This window comes from Medicago truncatula, chromosome 1, assembly GCF_003473485.1.
Source record: "Medicago truncatula cultivar Jemalong A17 chromosome 1, MtrunA17r5.0-ANR, whole genome shotgun sequence".
NCBI classification, from domain to species: Eukaryota; Viridiplantae; Streptophyta; class Magnoliopsida; order Fabales; family Fabaceae; genus Medicago; species Medicago truncatula.
In genome coordinates, this window is record NC_053042.1 from 48,527,993 (window position 1) to 48,546,031 (window position 18,039).

Below are 18,039 nucleotides of genomic sequence, written 5' to 3' on the forward strand. Positions count from 1 at the left end.
GGAAAGAGTTCTGCGATGAAAGAATGCCTATAAATTTCATAAATGATTTTTTTTTTTCCTTTGGAAACCTAGAATTTCAATTTATTTCTTCTGGGACACGGCAGAACAATGTCAACAAATGTAAGAATGTGTGGCATAAAGTAAATAATGGTGTAAACACATATGGTAGCATGCTGCAAGCATGTTAACACCAAGAAAATATAAGGCACAAGAAGTCCCACAAGAGTGGGAGAGTGTACAAAGATAACAGGAAAGAACATATGTCAACACCCAGAATGATGTCCAAACCACCACATCTATTGAATATAAAAAGTAAATTAAAGTTGCCATGATATTGATAATTTGATTATATGAAAATAAACTAAGCCCTCATTATAGTATAACAAGATATATGCTGTTACCACCTGCACCCAACCTATTTCCAGCTAGAAAGATATCTCCAAACAATGGTCCCATTCAAATGCACCAAAAGAGGACTGTGACCAAAGATTCGTTTTACTACCAAATGCTTGTCCTCAGCAATTTCAATGTCAAAAGGATCTTCCACAGTAACAATTAGTATGACAGAGAACAAGATATGACAGCAAGAAAACATTCATATTAACAAAATATTCATAACTTGAGATATTGGGACGTCCCATTGGTATGATCTAACCCGGAATTCAAACCATTGTTATGCTTCCATAATTTCCTACAATGTCAAGCAGTAACAACAATATTGTCAGGAACAAAATAGTAATTATAAAATATTTCAAATAAAACAATGATAGTAATATCTCTTAATCAGCCAAATTAGAAGCGTAAGCATTAGAGTTTGAAAATTGACCATTGATAATATTGCACCTAAGAACCATGACATGTGACATAATCAACTTCGCATGGTTAAAATGAAAATCTCTTAAAAAACATGGTTAAAATGAAAATTAAAAACTATTGAGACATAAAAAACTTGAGCGTTTCTGAGATACCTACCTTGATTTAAACTTGGACATTTACGTTTGTTATGAACCTTTTTCTTACAATAATTACAAGCAAATAAACCTGTTTTAAGCTATTCCAAATTGCCTTTCACGCGCAAAGACCTTGGACCCCCGTTAGTTGCCAGGGTCACAGAAAGTTCTAACTTTGTGGGAGGCTTAAGGAACAGCTTAAGATGTCGAATTAACAAACTCCTCATTTGATTCTTCAAGCTCTATTAGATCAAGTTTTGCAATTGCATTTTGCAAACATTGAATTGCAATATCATGATGTTTTTTTGATCGTGAAGCTCTTTCAGAAAATTCAAGAGAACGAACCATAACACTATTAAACAATGAAGTGCTAGAAGCTTCGTTTCCTCCTTCTTGGAATTCTTCAATTGTCAATCCTTCAAATTTTTCTTTCTTGGCATTTCGGGTCCATCGTTGTAGAACATACTGTGAAGGGAGATAATGTACCTTTTTCTTTAGGAACACAGTTAAGATATGCCTACAAAGAATACCAAAAGATTCAAACTTGTGACAAGTACAAGTTGCTTCTTTCGAAGTTACATGAAAAGCCACATGATAGTTTGGCTTCTCTTTGTAAATTTCATGAACTTTGTATGTTGCCACTTCATCAGAAAATTCAACTTTCTCGGTGGTAAACATTTGAGAGCCAACCAACTCATCTTGAAATATCTCAAACAATTTTCCTGTATAAATTTTTGAAGCTTCTTCTTCCATGGGATATAAAGTTCGCAAAAGTGGTTTTGAATTCATTGTCTTGACAGTTTTCTCCCTTTCCTCGTTGTAACGTGCATCAAGAGCTTTCTCATATTGTGTCAGAAACTTGCTCAATGGAGTACTTGAATTCAAAAAATCCTTAAAAAATTTATTCATACTTTCACTCCTTTGAGTGGTGGACATTCCAGCACAGAAATTATGATGTACATATGCAGGAATCCATTTGGATCGAATTGAGTATATCTTTTCTAGCCACTGATTATCTTGCAACCCATATTTATCAACCATTGCTTCCCATTCAGAGTCAAATTCTTCAATTGTAATAGATTGGTGAATGCACTTGTAAAAATGATTTTTAAATTCACTGTGTCCATGATAGATATGATCCATGTGCTCTGGAACTTTTTCCTCAATATGCCACATGCAATAATGGTGATTAACCTTTGGAAACACCCTTGCAACTGCATTGGTGATAGCAGTGTGTTGGTCTGTGATAACAGTTTTAGGGCAAACCCCACTCATTGCTTCTAACCAAGTACTTAGCAACCAATCAAAACTCTCTACAGCTTCATCCCACAAGAGAGCACAACCAAAAAGAATTGATTGTTGATGATGATTAACTCCAGTAATTGGAACAAAAGGAGTTTTGTATTTATTTTTCAAGTACGTTGGATCAAAAGTAACCACATCACCAAAATATTTGTAAGCAACTCTAGACCTTGAATCAACCCAAAAGCAATTAGTTAATTTTCCTTCGGCATCCATTTGAAACGCATAGAAAAACCCAGTATTCTTCAACTGACAATTCTTAAAGTATGATAACATCAATTGAGCATCTCTGTTTTCAAATTGTTTTTGTCTCTGTACACTTAAGTAATTGATAACATCTTGTTGACTAGATCCAAAATTATCAATACCGCCACTTTCAGTGCATAAGATAGATGTTGTTTTGCCTAAACCAGATTCATCAAGCACATCAGTAAGTGTCTTTTGCACTTTAGTTTTCTTTCTATGTACGCGAAGAGACTGTGCACTTCTAGGAGAAAACAGCTGGTGATTATGGTCGCTTACAAATCTAGAAACAATCCATATATCATTATTTTTCTTTAAATATAACCGTGCCTTGCATCCCACCCTGGTTTCATCATGTGTAATGAGACTACTATTTCCTTGTTTCACATACTTTTTGGCTCGAAACCCCTCCTTTGAACAAAGAATTTCTTGACCAATTATCATACCGTTTGTTCTTGACTTAGTAACACGGCCCATGCGGAAACTAAAACCTTTGTTCTGAGCGTACCTTGTGTAGTAACTCTTTGCCTCTTCAAATGATTTAAACTCCATTCCTTCAATGGGCTCTAAGGGGGGCTTTGATGGTGGTTCACTATTGAGAGGCTTCACATCAAGAGCACTGACATGAGTATCATTTGAGACAACCATGGTAAAATCTCCATCCATATCTGTCATCTCATGACCTGCCATAATAACACAAAAAGTATTGTGACTTTTAAACATGCTATTAGAAAAGAGGTTGCACTGATAAAGCCAGAAACAAGGAGATTCCACTAGCAAAGCCAAAGACATTAACTCACTATGCTATCAAAAAGCACTACTTATTCAGATTGATTTTCTTTGTTCAGTTTATTTGTTGAAACCTATACAATATATGTTCTGAAGTTCATAATGTTTCAACCATAAAGAAAAGTTCATCATGTTGACTAGGTAACTAATAACGATAGAATTGTTTCAGGTCTAATTTGAAAGATAGCGAAAAAGATAATTAAAAAATAAAATTGAATTTCAGAAGAAAATAAAACACACCAAATTTACAGAGATAACAAAAGAATGATTAACAATATAAAACTTTGAGAAGTATATACCTAGAGAACAAATAAAAATTAAAAGCAATTTCAATCAAAATACCCAATAAATCATAACCATTATGTTTAGGGGAAAACAAAAATACATCTCCTTGGCTTAGAAGCGGTCGACGACCTTGACCAGATTATCTCCAAAGAAAAACACAAACCAAATGTATGAGATAAGAAAACATTGATTAAACATATCAAACTCTCAGGCTGCTAAGAGACAAAGTTTAAGAAGACTATACCCTAATAACAGAAAACTTGAGACAAAAATAAGTGCTCTTTTAAACTATCAGCAGAATACCAAGTGAAAAAGTTTTTTTTAAAGACAACCCCAATACCCCACAAAACATGAGCCACATTATTCAGCAAGCGGATCCTCAACAACGAGAATCCCTAGTGCAACATCTCCATAATTACCAGTATAACATTGCTACAGCCATTTACATTGCTGTTGCCATAGCAACAAGCATCGAAACAATGCACAATATGATAATTGATAATCAATTTTACATCATGATCATGCCCACAACAACTGTCGCTATTTGTGCAAAAAAAAAAAAAAGTCTTATTAACGAACAGAAGATCGTTGGTTGTGTGTGTACCATCCTTGACACGACAGAAATTAAGGAAATAAGAATTTCATCTATTACCGAGTTTTGAATCCCACAAAATTAAATCCCAATAATTCATCGAAAGTACATGAGTTGTTTATGCAGTTCTCTGGTGTACAATGCCTGCATTACTGGTGTATTATTACATATTTTACGAAATACATTTGTGCCTATGTTGCTCTGTTCTGCTTCAAAGAAACTTCATGTTCTAATAATCAAATAGTGAACACATTTCTATGGGTATTATTATTTGAATAAATTAGGGTTTACAATGTTACAAGATTACAACATCACTCCGATAAGAACCATATTCAACAACACTTAAATCATTTCGTTAAAATATGTGTACTGCAAAACCTTTTAAGGGAAACAACAAAAAACTTGAAAAAAAACGGGTAGAATGAAGAAAAAAGGAGAAATTTGAAACTTACAAGGTTTTGAGTGCATCGAATCGTCTTTCATTTTCTCGTAGGTTCGGTGGATTGCAATTTCATAGAAGAACCCTAGAAAACGAAACAACCATCAGTTTGAACTTGACACAGTGATGGTAATCTGCAATTTCAATTTCACAAAATCTGCGTTCACTGTCTTTATAACTCGGTTATTATATTTTCGTGTTTCACTTTCACCTAAACTTTACCAAAATTCATGGTGAAAATTAAAAAATAAAAAAGACTAAAATTCAACTTGTTTTTTCACAATAGGAAGACTAATTTATCTCTTATGATAAATATCAATTACTACTAATTTAGATTTTTTTTTTGAGAGGGAGATATTAGTTTTTTGTCAACAATTGAGTGTGGTGGCGCGTACGCTGCAATTGAGGGAGATGGAAGCGTTGTTGGTTTCCGTCTCATCCAAGAAATTTGTCTATTGTTTGCTTTGGAGCGAGAAGTGAAGATTTGTCTTTCTTATATAAGGTGAATTCACGTGCAACGCTCTTATAAATATGGGTTGTGAGTAGGGGAGGACCCACCATATGGTTGAGTGTGGCTATAGCTACACCGAAATATTACCCAATATTTATTTTTTATATATACTAGATCGAAAGAAGTAATTATATACTATATTTGTCACTAGGATATCACAATTTGATGCATGGCCTAGCGGTATATATGTGCTTTTAGCTGAAGGCGCGTCTAGGGTTTAACTTTCAACGGGAAAAGAAATTGCTATCGATTAAATTAAGTTTTTAGACTTGATTTTAATGCACTTAAAGTGGTATGACAAAAAGAATATTTGAAAGCTTACACATATAAGTAGAGTAGTCGGAGTTCAAATCTCAATCATGACATCTGATCTAAAATTTTTGGTATTTTTATGAATTGAACTCAAATTTATGGATAAAAGATTGATATTCTTTTACATAATAGATAGTAAATAATTTTAATTGGATGATTTTACACCTATGTATGAAAATTAGTTAATTATTCTATTTTTTAAAGAGAAATTAAATTTTATTTGTTTTTAATTAATTGACTAAAAAGATTTTGGGCTTTGCCCTCTCTTGTAAAAACAAAAGGGTTAAACAAATGAGTAAATTATTACATACGTCTTCAAAGATAAACAATTTTTTTTTTTAAAGAAGTTAAAATGAATATATTATAAACATAAAATGTCTTTCCTAGCATAAGGTGTGCAAAGGAAAAACACTAAAATATGTACAATATTTACAACCGGAAAAGAAAAAACAACAAAAAGCAACGAAAGAAAATAACAACTAAGTGTAGCCCAACATAGCGAGGGGACTAAGCCACCAACCATGGTAATTGAATGAGAATTGAAAAAAATTCTCCTTCAACCACGAAAAGGAAAGAGACTTTATTTTGTCCATTATTCGCATAATCGAGCATTCTTTGACCTTGAAAATTCTGTTATTTCTTTCTTTCCATATTTCCCAAACAGTAGCAAACCAAATGGCGTTTAACAGAGTGGACCGCACCTAAGAGCCACCGCCACCAGCTATGAACCGGGTAAAATGATCCTTGACATCGAACGGGGCGACCATGGAAGTGCCAACCCAATGAAGAATATCATTCCACACCAATCCAAAAAGGGAGCAATGTAAAAATAAATGATTAGCAGTTTCCTGCGAGCCGCATCCAGACGCACACAGACAAGAATTATTATCTAAAACGTTGCGCCAAAGCAAGTTACCTTTGGTTGGTAATCTATTATGAAATAGACGCCAAGCAAAAACCACAACCTTTAGGGGAATATGCTTTTGCCACAACATATTCACATCTACCGGGGTGACAACAACAGGCTGAGCAGATTGAAAATTGTAAGCACTACGAACAGAGTATGCATAAGATTTTTCCAAATTCCAAAGCCATCTATCCTCCCTGTCAACCTGCAAAGTTACATTTTGAAGTAATAAACAAAGTTCCCCTACCTTCTCCTCTTCCCACACAAATAACCTCTGCCTCCACTTCCACGCCTCTCCATTCTCACCCCACCCTAACTGACACATATCGAACACAGACACCCATTTGTCCATCGCCAACTCAAACAATTTGCTAAACTTTTCCCTAAAGGACACCCCACCAACCCACACATCCCACCAAAAATATATTTGTTTCTCATTCCCCATCGACCTACCAACATGAGAATTAAACCACTCCTCCCTCCGCAAGGCAGCAATTGCACGCCACCAAGCCGAGTCTAACCTCCTACCATCCACCAACCTTCCTCTTTCCTCGCCATATTTCGCCGCCAACACCCCACAAACTTTCCTTCTCAGTCAACAACCGCCAACACCACTTCCCTAATAAAGCACTATTAAACTCCCTAATTCTCCTTACCCTCAAATCACTAACCTCCTTTCTCAAACAAACAGAATTCCAGTCTCGTCACCCCCCCCACCCACAAAAAAAAAAAATTAAAATAGATTCAATAGAGGAGACGATACCTGAAGGAGCCTTGAAGAAAGAAAGAGCATAAACAGGCATAGATGACAAGACAGATTTCAACAGAACCAAACGACCACCAAAAGATAAATGTTTAGCTTTCCACCCTGACAGTCTAGTTTTAATTCGGTGAATGATAGGGTCCCAAAAAGACAACCGATGCGCATCACCACCTATAGGCAGCCCCAAATACACAAAATGGAGATTTCCAACCTTACACTTCAAAACTAACGCTGCCTCGTTTAACCAAGACCCATGAACATTGATACCAATTAGCTGACTCTTTGTGAAATTCACCTTCAGCCCAGATATAGCTTTAAACAGAATGAGGACAGCACGCATCGCTCGAACATTAGCCCAATATTTTCAGCAATAATTAAGGTATCATTCGCAAGTTGTAAGTGAGAGACAACCGTAGGAATAGGTGTAACACCCCGTTTTTCCAACTTGAAATTTTTTACATAATAATCAGAGTATTCGACTTAAACAAGATGTCACACTTCTTTAAAAGATAAATAGAGTAAAATTACTATTTATTCAAAACATCTTTTATCAATAATTCAAATTACATTACAGCGGAAAACATTTCATTATTCAACAAAATGGCACTACGGCCTCAACATAAACAACTTCTTAAAAATTCCATTTCAAATGGTTCATCAATATAAATAATAATAATACGTAACAAATGGAAAACAACACAAATATGTCCATCCCGTTACGTATCAGAGCGACCCTAAGACGACGCGTGAGAGAGTCAACTCACATCAACAGCTAATCCTGGTTATCTGCACGTTACCCACGTAGAGGCAACATTCAAACATAAGAGGTGAGATTTCACATTCAATAACAATAAACGTATAATTCTTTAAAAGAATTTAACAATACTTGACAACATTTATTCATCATTAGCAATACTAATAAACAGTAATTTAAGTAAGAGAATTTATCAACATAAACAACAATCAATTAAACAATGTTAATGCTTCACATAATTCCAACTATACATCATCAATTAACTTCAAATCATCATTAACAATGGTCCACATAAACAACAACAATAAATAATATTGATACTTCACATAGTTCCAACTATAAATCATCAATCAACTTCAAATCATCATTAACAATGCTTCACATAAACAACATAAACAACAACAATAAATAATATTGATGCTTCACATAGTTTCTCATTAACAACTCATTAGCAATTGACAACAATGACAATGCGACAACATCGACATCAACTCGACAATGCAACGACACCAACATCAACATCAACTTGACAATGCAATATGCATGTGGTACCAATCAGGGCATCAAGCCCCCAACGTATAGAGCAAATAGGCTCACAGGGCATCAAACCCTCAACTTAATAGAGCAAATAGGCTCACAGGGCATCAAACCCTCAACTTTAATGAGTATGCATGGACTCAACAACCAAAAACTTTAACAACTTCAACAACTTAGAACAAGAACTTACAACTTTAACGACATTGACGACAACAGCGACAACATATACATTCATATAATAATTCATCAATCATGGACAACATCATAGGACATCATATTCATTAACGTATACATTCATATAATAATTCATCAATCATGAACATCATCATATAACATCATAACATAGGTTAATACTCTTAAACACCTTAATTGTACTCATAGTATACAAGATTTGAAGTTTGGAGACAATCCATAAATTTTGGGTTGACCTAGAAATAGTTATGCGGAATTTTCATAAAATTTCACTAAGATCTCCTTAGAGTATTTTCATCATAACTCAAAAACTAAAAATCATTTTCAAGGCAAACCAAAGCCACGGGAAATCTAACAAAATTATCTACAACTTTCATGTTTACACCAAAGACCAATTCAAAACAGAAACGTGTGAAAAAGACGCAAGAACATGAAACAGGAAATGCTGTCACTCTGCAGCTCTCGGGAAAAAACCATTTTTCACCCCAAAATCCCAATTTTGACTTCCCAATGCCCAAATTTGATTCCAAAACTTGTCTAACCATTTCTATACATGATAAGGCACTCAAAACCATATAAAACTTGACCCCAAAACATTATTTTAGAAAATCACCAATTATCAACCTAATTCATCGGATTATCTACTCTTTCTACAATCAATTTTAGTTTCAAACCCTAATTCTACAATATCAAAACCTATTAACAACTACAAGGTTAAATCCTTTTTCAAGATTACATACTTATGATTAAAGAAGGTTAGTCCCACCCTTAACTTAGGTTAGATGATCGCAAGGTTCTACCGCTTTCTCTTCTCCGACTCTTCTCTTCTCTTGGTTTTCTCTCTCTTTTCTCCCAAAAAAATGTTTTCACGTATCATGTTTCTCTATTCCTAACCTCTCCTTTTATAAACCTAACATATTCTCCCTTATTCCAAATCTGTCTCTCACATCTCAATATTCAATTTTAATATATATATATATATAATATTTCTATAACAAATATATCTCTACCCCAGATAACAAATATATTTCTACACCAGATAACATATATATATTTCTACACCAAATAACAAATATATTTCTACACCACATAACATATATATTTCTACACCAAATAACATATATATTATACTAATAAATACCAATATATAACATAACAAAATATCAGTCATAAAAATAAATCGACTAAATTATAAAAAGACATCTAAACTCAATAAAATAAATAAATAATAAAATAGGGTGTTACAATAGGCGAACCCACCTTGTAACCGTGAAAGAGATGAGTATCGGACAACGTCTTCATCAAAATATTGAAACCCTCTGCGGCCAAGAGAAAAAGGAAAGGGGAAAGCGGATCGCCTTGCCTTAACCCCCTCTTCATAGGAAACTTGTCCGTTGGGGACCCATTAACTAACATTGATGCCGTAGCCGCGCCTATGCATTTTTTTATCCATTTCCACCACAAAACTGGGAAACCCATCTTGCACATCACCTCATCTAAATAAATCCAGTCTATAGAATCATACGCTTTCTCGAAATCTACTTTGAAGAGAAGCAATTTCTTTTTACATCTGCGAGCGTCGTCGACTACCTCATTAGCCACCAGGATACCATCTAGAATTTGGCGACCTTTAACAAAAGCAGATTGAGAATCCGGGATAACCGACCCAATAATAGAACGAAGTCGATTACCCAAGAACTAAGGTGTCAATCTTTCAAAGCCAATTTCAACAACTTGAGTTTTTCTTTCAAAACATAGCCGCCCCATCCCTCCAGCTGAAAGGAGTGCCACTGATCTCGAACAAACATTTTATAACCTGGAAAATTTTCCCAACATTTCAACAACCGTAATGATCTAGGCCCCCAATTTTCCTCATCAATCGATAGCAATAACAGACAGTGATCTGACAGCCCTCTTGACGTAGTGAGCTGAAAACAATTAGGCCAAGTTAAGCACCACTTTTCAGATAATAAAAACCTCATAGACTTGCCATCACCCTTGAATCAAGTAAAACTGCGACCCCGAAGAGGTAAATCAATCAACAAATTACCATCAATGAACTGATTAAGACCTGCCATCCCTAAATGACGTTGAATAGACCCCACACTTCGCCTTTCTGACACACTACGAACCGCATTGAAATCACCACAGATACAAACATTTTTATCAGCATAAGTACCCAATTTGCTGGAAATATTAACCCAAAGAGAGTGTTGACGAGATACATCACAAGGTGCATAAATATTGAGCACAACAAATTGCTCATTTGACTTGTAAAAACGACCCGTTATCAGCAACACATGATCAAAAGAAGTAGTCGACCATATTTCAACCTGTGAACTATCTCATAGAGTTACTAAACCGCCGGAGGCTCCTAGAGAAGGCTGAAAAGAATAACCAACATTTGCATCGCTCCAAATAGATTTACATAACATATCATCAAACATAACACACTTTGTTTCCTGAATACATAGAATAAAAGGACTTTTCTCCGTCACCAACTGTCTCACCTCCCTCCTCTTCTCAAAACCTCCCAAACCCCGAACGTTCCATGAAATGAGCTTCATTTAAAAAAATCTACACCCACTCCACCACCAAAAACCGACCTACCTCCACTCCCACACCCCCTTAACTCACTTCCCCTTCCCAACACCCTCTTTATTTTTTCGTCTCAGACTAGACAAAACATCAAACATATTATTATTATCTCCGCCAAATTTTAGTCCAATCTCCTTTCCTATCCCCGTAACATCCTCCTGTGCCACTCGATCAGTACCATGAAGCACCAACCAATTCTCCCAGTCATTATTAACAGATGACTGAGAAACACTTTGTTGTGCCACTTTGTCTTTTGAGATAGCTTGAACCTGAGTGTCACCACACGGCCTCATCCTCTTTTTAACATTTCTTGTTAGAGCACGTAAAACATCTTCACGATCTTTCGTCGGTAGCCGAGCAATACGCCTCATACTTTGCGTCGTATGATGCAGATAGCCACTATCTTTTTTTTATTAACATGCGATCCACTTGTAGAAGAAGAATTAATTGAGACATGTTTCGCGGAAGACAAATTACCTTCAACAATATCAAGATTTTGGCTCTTTACCCATTCCAAACTCCACGGACCCGTTGTTGCAAAACGATCCCTACCTGGTGGACATGACGTGGTCCGTAAGCTGATCTCGTCTGCTTCCCCTACACCATCATCAATTAAAGTATTGGGAGATTCAGTCGACACATTAACAGTAGCTGCATTACAATATACACAATGCTCCATTTTTTATTTTATTTTTGTTACAATTCTCCATTCAAATATGCGAAGTTATATGTTTTGTTCTGAATTTACATTATTCTATTAACTTTTGAGAGAAGAGAGATATTATTCTATTAACTTTTGTTTAGCCTTGTTAAACAATTTTTTATTTTATCAAATTGACATTCTTTGTCTAATCTCTGTACACTATCATATCTTCCATCTTTCTCATTCAAATATGGATTGTTCATCTTGTCAGTCGTGTCGCGTTTGACGTTAATATATTCCTCTTAATTTTTAAAAAGATAATGCACTTTGTTATTGTTGTTGTGTCTGTATTCTAACCTCTACATGATAGGAGGACTATAGAGAGACCTACTTCGAAGCTTCAAAAATAAGAGCAAGGGATTACAACTCCATTGATGGCCAAAAAAATCGATGGATGAATTGTTGAAAAAAAGAAGTTATTTTGGTAAACTAATAATTGTCAGGCTCGGCCCTGAGGGGGTGCAAACAGCTCAACAGAGCTGGGCCTCCCTCAGTCATGGGCCACATTTTTTTTTTTAATATCCACTAGTACTACTGTCCTCCAATTTTTTTTAATACCCCAGCCATTTTCTGTCCCTTTGTTTTAGCCTTTTAGGCCTATTAGAATTAGGTCCTCTTGCTTTTGGTGTTAGGTGGGGGTTCCTCATGTATACGGTAATCATTTTCACCTTTGGGTGTACCACCCGCCACCTTATATTTATCTTTTAAAAAATATAAATAGATCATTGTTTTTTTAAAAAAAAAATATGTTTTGATTTTTTCACCGACCTCTTTTCATTCCCAGAACCGAACCTCCGAATTTTTAGAGACAACCCTGATAATTGTTTAACATGGTTAAAAGGAAGTTAACAAAAATATATATAAATTGGGATCAAAATATATAATTCAGTATATTTGAATGGAGGATTATGCATGTTTTAAAACATGGGATGAGAGGTCTTTTTTTTTTTTTTTTTCCGCACATGAGGGTTGGAATATCTTTTAAAGGAACGAGAGAGAGAGTAATTTACTTTTAATATGTTAGTACAAAATTTTGTGCATGTCAATTAATTAATGAGATTAATTCACATTCATGAGCTTTAAAACTTTTAACATGAATCAAATGATTGAATTCAAGAAATTAATGAGTTCAAGTGTACATGCTTAAACCTAGTTTAAGTAAGTCATGTAAACTCAATTTAAGTAGATAATGTAAAATGATTTTAAGTGTACATACTTAGAGTCCGTTTGGCCACACTTGTTTTCTCCTTCACTTCTTCTTAAAAGTAAAAGGAGGGCCAAATAGAAATTTGGAAAAACTCTTAACAAATCAAGTAGCTTCTATTTTATGCATAAAACTAAACAGAAGGATAAGGTGTTAAAACCAACTTTCTTTTGAGTTCTAGGAGCTTTTCTCGGTGGTACACTCTTCGAATCCAGTTGACCACTTTATTTATTTTTACTGTTTTTCCATCTATTAAATGTAGCCTCACGATCCTTCATTCTTTTCTTGTTATGTTTTATCTTCAAGAATTGGTCACTTAATTTATAGTCCAGCTACATGTAAAAAAAAGATTTACCAAATTTCATAAAAATTCAATAAATAATTACTCTTTCATTTTTCATCGAAAATGAATTCTTTTTCATATCATGAGTTATAAATATTATTCATTTTTATATACAATTAACTTAAAAATTGTTTCATGAATTGATGTTTTTTTCTAAAATTTTCAGTCATTGATTTTATGTTTTTTTTTTTTAAAATTTTGATGATAGAAAGAAAGAATGATAGTGACAATGAATGAAGGGTTAAATAGTTAATAGTGTTTTCATCCTATAATATATGTCATTTTTGGTTTTTGTCTTTATAAAATTTTCAGTTTGATTTGCACGCTCGTAAAAGAAAATTTCAAAAAACACTTCTAATAGGTCATTTTCAAAAAAAAAATTCAAAAATTTTGTTTTTAAATGGCCTTCAAAATATTTTTATAAAAAATAAAATAAAAAATTACGTGGGGAAACCCAGAAATAACATATATTAAACTATGAATGAATATTGAATTCGTTGGTGAGGAAGGGGTAAGAGAAATGATTGAAAGGTTTGTGAAATTGATAAGACATCATCCTTAGCATTGGGTCTGTGGATTTTGGTTCCGTTCTGATGCGTACTACTGGAAGTGTTATTCATCAATCAATCTCCGTCGGTGAAGGTTTTGGTTTTGGTGTTGTTTTAGCCAATAGCTATAACCATGTCCACCACCACTATTTCTTCTTCACCCCCCTTCTCTCTCCCTATCCGTCACAATTCTTCTTCTTCTAGGGTTTCACTTTTCAATCCAACTATCTCTTCTCCCTTTCCACTCCAATCATTCACCTTATCTACTAACGTACGCAACCACTCTCTCCCTTTCTCTTTTTCTTACACATATTTCTCTGCCCATTTCTTCAACTTTGCTTTTTCACTATATTTCCCAACAAAAATATTGTTTTTATTTATTATTTGGTATTGGAGTTTTTAATTACTGTTTAGAGATTTAATTGAATGGTGGGATTGATACGTGAGATCACTAGTTAGTTGGTGTATGAAGTTGAATTGCTAATTTGCTATGTTTATTTTTAGTTTCAATTATAATTACTTTTTCATTTGAATTAATCTTGGTTGAATCATTTTTTTCATTCCAGAAATGGAGAGTTTTGTGTTTTAAACATCGAAATAATCCATCAGAGAGTACTGACTCTGAGTTTAAAGAAGATAAATTATCACAAGATTCAGTCAAGTTTAAAGGTGACGAGCCGAAAGACTTGAAGAAAAAAGATTGGCTTACTGCTCTTCACACGGTATTATTTTTGTTATGCATATAATAGTTGGTATAATAAACTAGGAAGTGATTTGTTTCCTATGTCTCTTAGTATATGGCTTTTGCTTTAAAGGGGAGCTTTGTCATAGTGGTTAGAGTTACTATCACATGACTTAGTGGGACTCATTTAGTAAATACTTTCGAGATCATCGGTTGGAGGAATTGGGTGCTTATTCAATATCGACGTTAAAAAATTATAAGGGAGCTCCATTGTGGATGCTCTTAGAGATCCTGAGTTTGAGTTGTCGAATCGGCATCTTGCAAATTTAAAGTAAGACTGTCTATAATAGATTCCCTCTGAGTCTGTTCCTTTCCTAGACTCTTCCATTGCAGGTGTTCTAAATCAGTAGGTTGCTCTTTCATTTCTATCATGTGCTTGATGAAGCCAAACATTACCCTGTTATGCCAAAATTTGTATAAGCAGTGACTGAGTGGGGGAGATGTAAGAATGAAGCAATTATGAGCTCCTTAATACAATCTTAAGGATTTATTAATCTATTCATAACTTTTCATAAAATCTTTGTCCGATGAAAATATTTGGAATATTCCATAAGCTATTTAACATTTTGAATATTTTCTTTGACATATTGTGGTTAGCTATTCAGTTATCTTAGTCCATTCTGATGGAAAAAATGCTTAGGTTTTTATTGCGATATGTGTAGCAAGGATGTAGTTGTGTAAAGAAATTTGTTTCAATTAGCTCAAAATTTTCATATTCTTAAGCCTTACCCATCTGCCGTGTCTACCGGATCACTATTTTATACATCTTGTAATGTTCCAGACAAAATTGACATGCCATTCTGATTTTATTCCAGGGAAGCATCTGAAGAACCTGTAGTTGCGTTTGGGTTCATTCCCCTTTCCATATTAGCAATGGATTGGTTCCTTTCCTAGTTTTAAAGGCGTGGTTAAAGTTATACTAAGATTTTGTTAGGATATAGGGACAGGTAAGTAGTTAAACTCAGAGGGAATGTTTTTTATACAAAGTAGAAATAAGAGTATAGAAAGGCATTTAGATTTGAAGACATTGAGTAAATTGAGCAGGGGTTCTGTTGTAGAAGGGCATATTATTGCAAATCAAGGCAATCAAATTTGCCAGTCCAGAGGCTGAAGTTCACAGACTGATCGCAACAATGAAATTTCAGCATACCTTTACCACTTTCAGACATGGAAAATTTGTGTCCTGTATTTTCAATTTTCAGATTGAAACCTTCAGGATAATAGGGACAGTGAAGGAGTTAAAGGGAATACTTTGTATAAATAGGAGAAATTTGAGTAGAGAGGCATTTAGATTTGCAATCGTTGCGTGATTAGAGCCGTCAGTGGCTCTAATGTAGAAGGGGGAACTCTTAGAGGGCGGTCTTCTCTCCTATTCTCCCTCTTTCTATGAAATTATGTTATCTCTCTCTTCATTTGTCTTTCAATTTCCAATTCTTTGGCTGGGTATCTTAAGAGTTTTCAACTGAACAGATAATAGGTATTGTCAGACTCACAGTCATGAACCAAATTCATTTTCAGTATTCTAGTTTCAACAGGCAGTCTATGATGTTAGAGGGGAAAAAGCAAGACTTTACACAGTCCTGTGAGAATGAACAAAGAAGAAAAAGAGAATTTAGAGCGGACAGAGAAAAACTGAAAAAGTAAATATGAAAGAGAATTGATGTTTCTAGAAGAGTTGAATAAAAATGGGGTTTTCATTTTGCTAAATAGTGTTAGATTCTAGAATTAGATAAGCTCTAGAATTTATATGGTTGTAGTATTGCAATTGTTATATTAAAACCAAATCTCAAGGACCTAAATATTGGTGTGTGTGCGTGTCTACACACACACACACACATATGCATTTCTTGCTAATATGTATTATTCAATTATCAAACAGCCATCTGCTTTTAACTCTTCATTGTTTGTCTCGAAGTTTGCAGTTTAACAATGGAAACATATTTAGAGTGTCGGGATTAATATAAGTATTGTTTTTAACATTCCAGATTATACATACCGTTCTTAGTGTTGAACCCTGGAAAGTTCCTTGGACAGCAAAGACCATTGTTCAGGTAAAGTGTATCCTTTCTTATCACTTTGTATATCATTGTTACTGTTATCTATGCTTCAAGTATGTTCGGTACTTCCGATGGTGGATTCCTTCCTGCCACTTCACCGTAGAAATGTCCATTCCTATGTTTCATATAAATGTCCATTCTTGCCTCTTCCTGTTTCTTTCTGATAAATTGATAAGAATTATCAGTTATTGCTTCTTCTTAGAGACAAATAATGATTTGTGGTTAAAAATCACTGTTATTTTACCAGTTTCAATAATAAAAATTGCTGAAAATCAATCAGTTAATCTTTCACAAATTAATGTTGAAGAATTCTTTTGACAGAATGTTAAGAAAAATATCTAAACAAACATAAAATAATGAAAAACAACTTGTTTTTGTTTTTAAATTCAAGTGGTAAAAATGTAAAAATAGTTCAACTTTTTTAATTATTATAGTAGTTGATTTGACGAGGGTTGTTGATGTCATAATTACAATTATGTTCCTATTCCATGCACAAACATAATTTTGTTTTAATGAAATCACGATGTTAGGAAGCAAACTAAGTCGGGTTCTGCAGGTTATGCTCCTTTGGATTTGCTCTTTTTGGTTGGTAGGTTCTTGGATAGTTCCGTTTTTAGCTTACACAGCAGGGATTAGAAAAGAAACACTTTCATACAGAGGCCAAGCATTGTACAGTCTCTTGACAGATGTTGCCGAAGGTATGGTTGGGATAGCAATACTTCATCGCTGTCTTGAAAAGTTTAAACCACTCTCGTCTGACTGGTTCAAATTTGAACTCAAAGGGAAGTGGCAGTTTGATGTCGGTTTGGGCTGCCTCATGTTCCCCCTCATCAATCATCTGTCCCAAATGAACCTAAATTTGTGGCCTGTTCTTCAATATGCTCCAGTTACGGTCTCGAGTGTAGAGCAATCCATTGTAGCACGAGACCCTGTGGCAATGGCCCTCTATGCTGTGGTAGTTTCAGTTTGTGCCCCGATATGGGAGGAGATTGTGTTTCGTGGTTTCCTTCTCCCATCTTTAACCAGGTACATGCCTGTGTGGAGTGCGGTATTAGTTAGCTCAGTAGCATTTGCCTTCGCACATTTTAACATTCAGAGGATGCTGCCACTTGTATTTCTTGGCATGGTGATGGGTGCTGTATTTGTACGGTCTAGGAACCTCTTACCATCAATGTTGTTGCATAGTTTGTGGAATGCTTTTGTATTTCTCGATCTCATGAAATGATATATATATATATTTTTTGCTCTTCTTTACTTCTGGAATTTCA

At 34.6% G+C, this 18,039-nt stretch overlaps 2 protein-coding genes across 2 annotated transcripts; one reads left to right on the plus strand and one right to left on the minus strand.

Moving 5' to 3' along the window:
- Positions 1-111: 111 nt before the first annotated feature.
- LOC112422774 (protein FAR1-RELATED SEQUENCE 5) lies at positions 112-4,831 on the minus strand. Its single transcript, XM_024786430.2, has 3 exons — positions 4,614-4,831; positions 973-3,178; positions 112-691 (listed from the first exon to the last, which is right to left on the minus strand). The coding sequence occupies exons 1-2, from the start codon at positions 4,642-4,644 to the stop codon at positions 1,149-1,151; spliced, it is 2,061 nt and encodes a 686-aa protein (XP_024642198.2). The 5' UTR covers positions 4,645-4,831; the 3' UTR covers positions 112-691; positions 973-1,148.
- A 9,073-nt stretch (positions 4,832-13,904) lies between these two features.
- Positions 13,905-18,025, plus strand: LOC11414841 (uncharacterized). Its single transcript, XM_003592116.4, has 4 exons — positions 13,905-14,243; positions 14,539-14,694; positions 16,700-16,765; positions 17,328-18,025. The coding sequence occupies exons 1-4, from the start codon at positions 14,106-14,108 to the stop codon at positions 17,994-17,996; spliced, it is 1,029 nt and encodes a 342-aa protein (XP_003592164.1). The 5' UTR covers positions 13,905-14,105; the 3' UTR covers positions 17,997-18,025.
- The last annotated feature ends 14 nt before the right edge of the window (positions 18,026-18,039 follow it).

Excerpts from the sequence above, each read along its gene's own strand:
- LOC112422774 (XM_024786430.2), bottom strand. The coding sequence starts at position 4,644 with ATGAAAGACGATTCGATGCACTCAAAACCTT. Across the intron at positions 3,179-4,613 it reads TTCGATGCACTCAAAACCTT|GTCATGAGATGACAGATATG; the intron begins GTAAGTTTCAAA and ends TTATTATGGCAG.
- LOC11414841 (XM_003592116.4), top strand. The coding sequence starts at position 14,106 with ATGTCCACCACCACTATTTCTTCTTCACCCCCCTTCTCTCTCCCTATC. Across the intron at positions 14,244-14,538 it reads CATTCACCTTATCTACTAAC|AAATGGAGAGTTTTGTGTTT; the intron begins GTACGCAACCAC and ends TTTTCATTCCAG. Across the intron at positions 16,766-17,327 it reads CAGCAAAGACCATTGTTCAG|GTTATGCTCCTTTGGATTTG; the intron begins GTAAAGTGTATC and ends CGGGTTCTGCAG.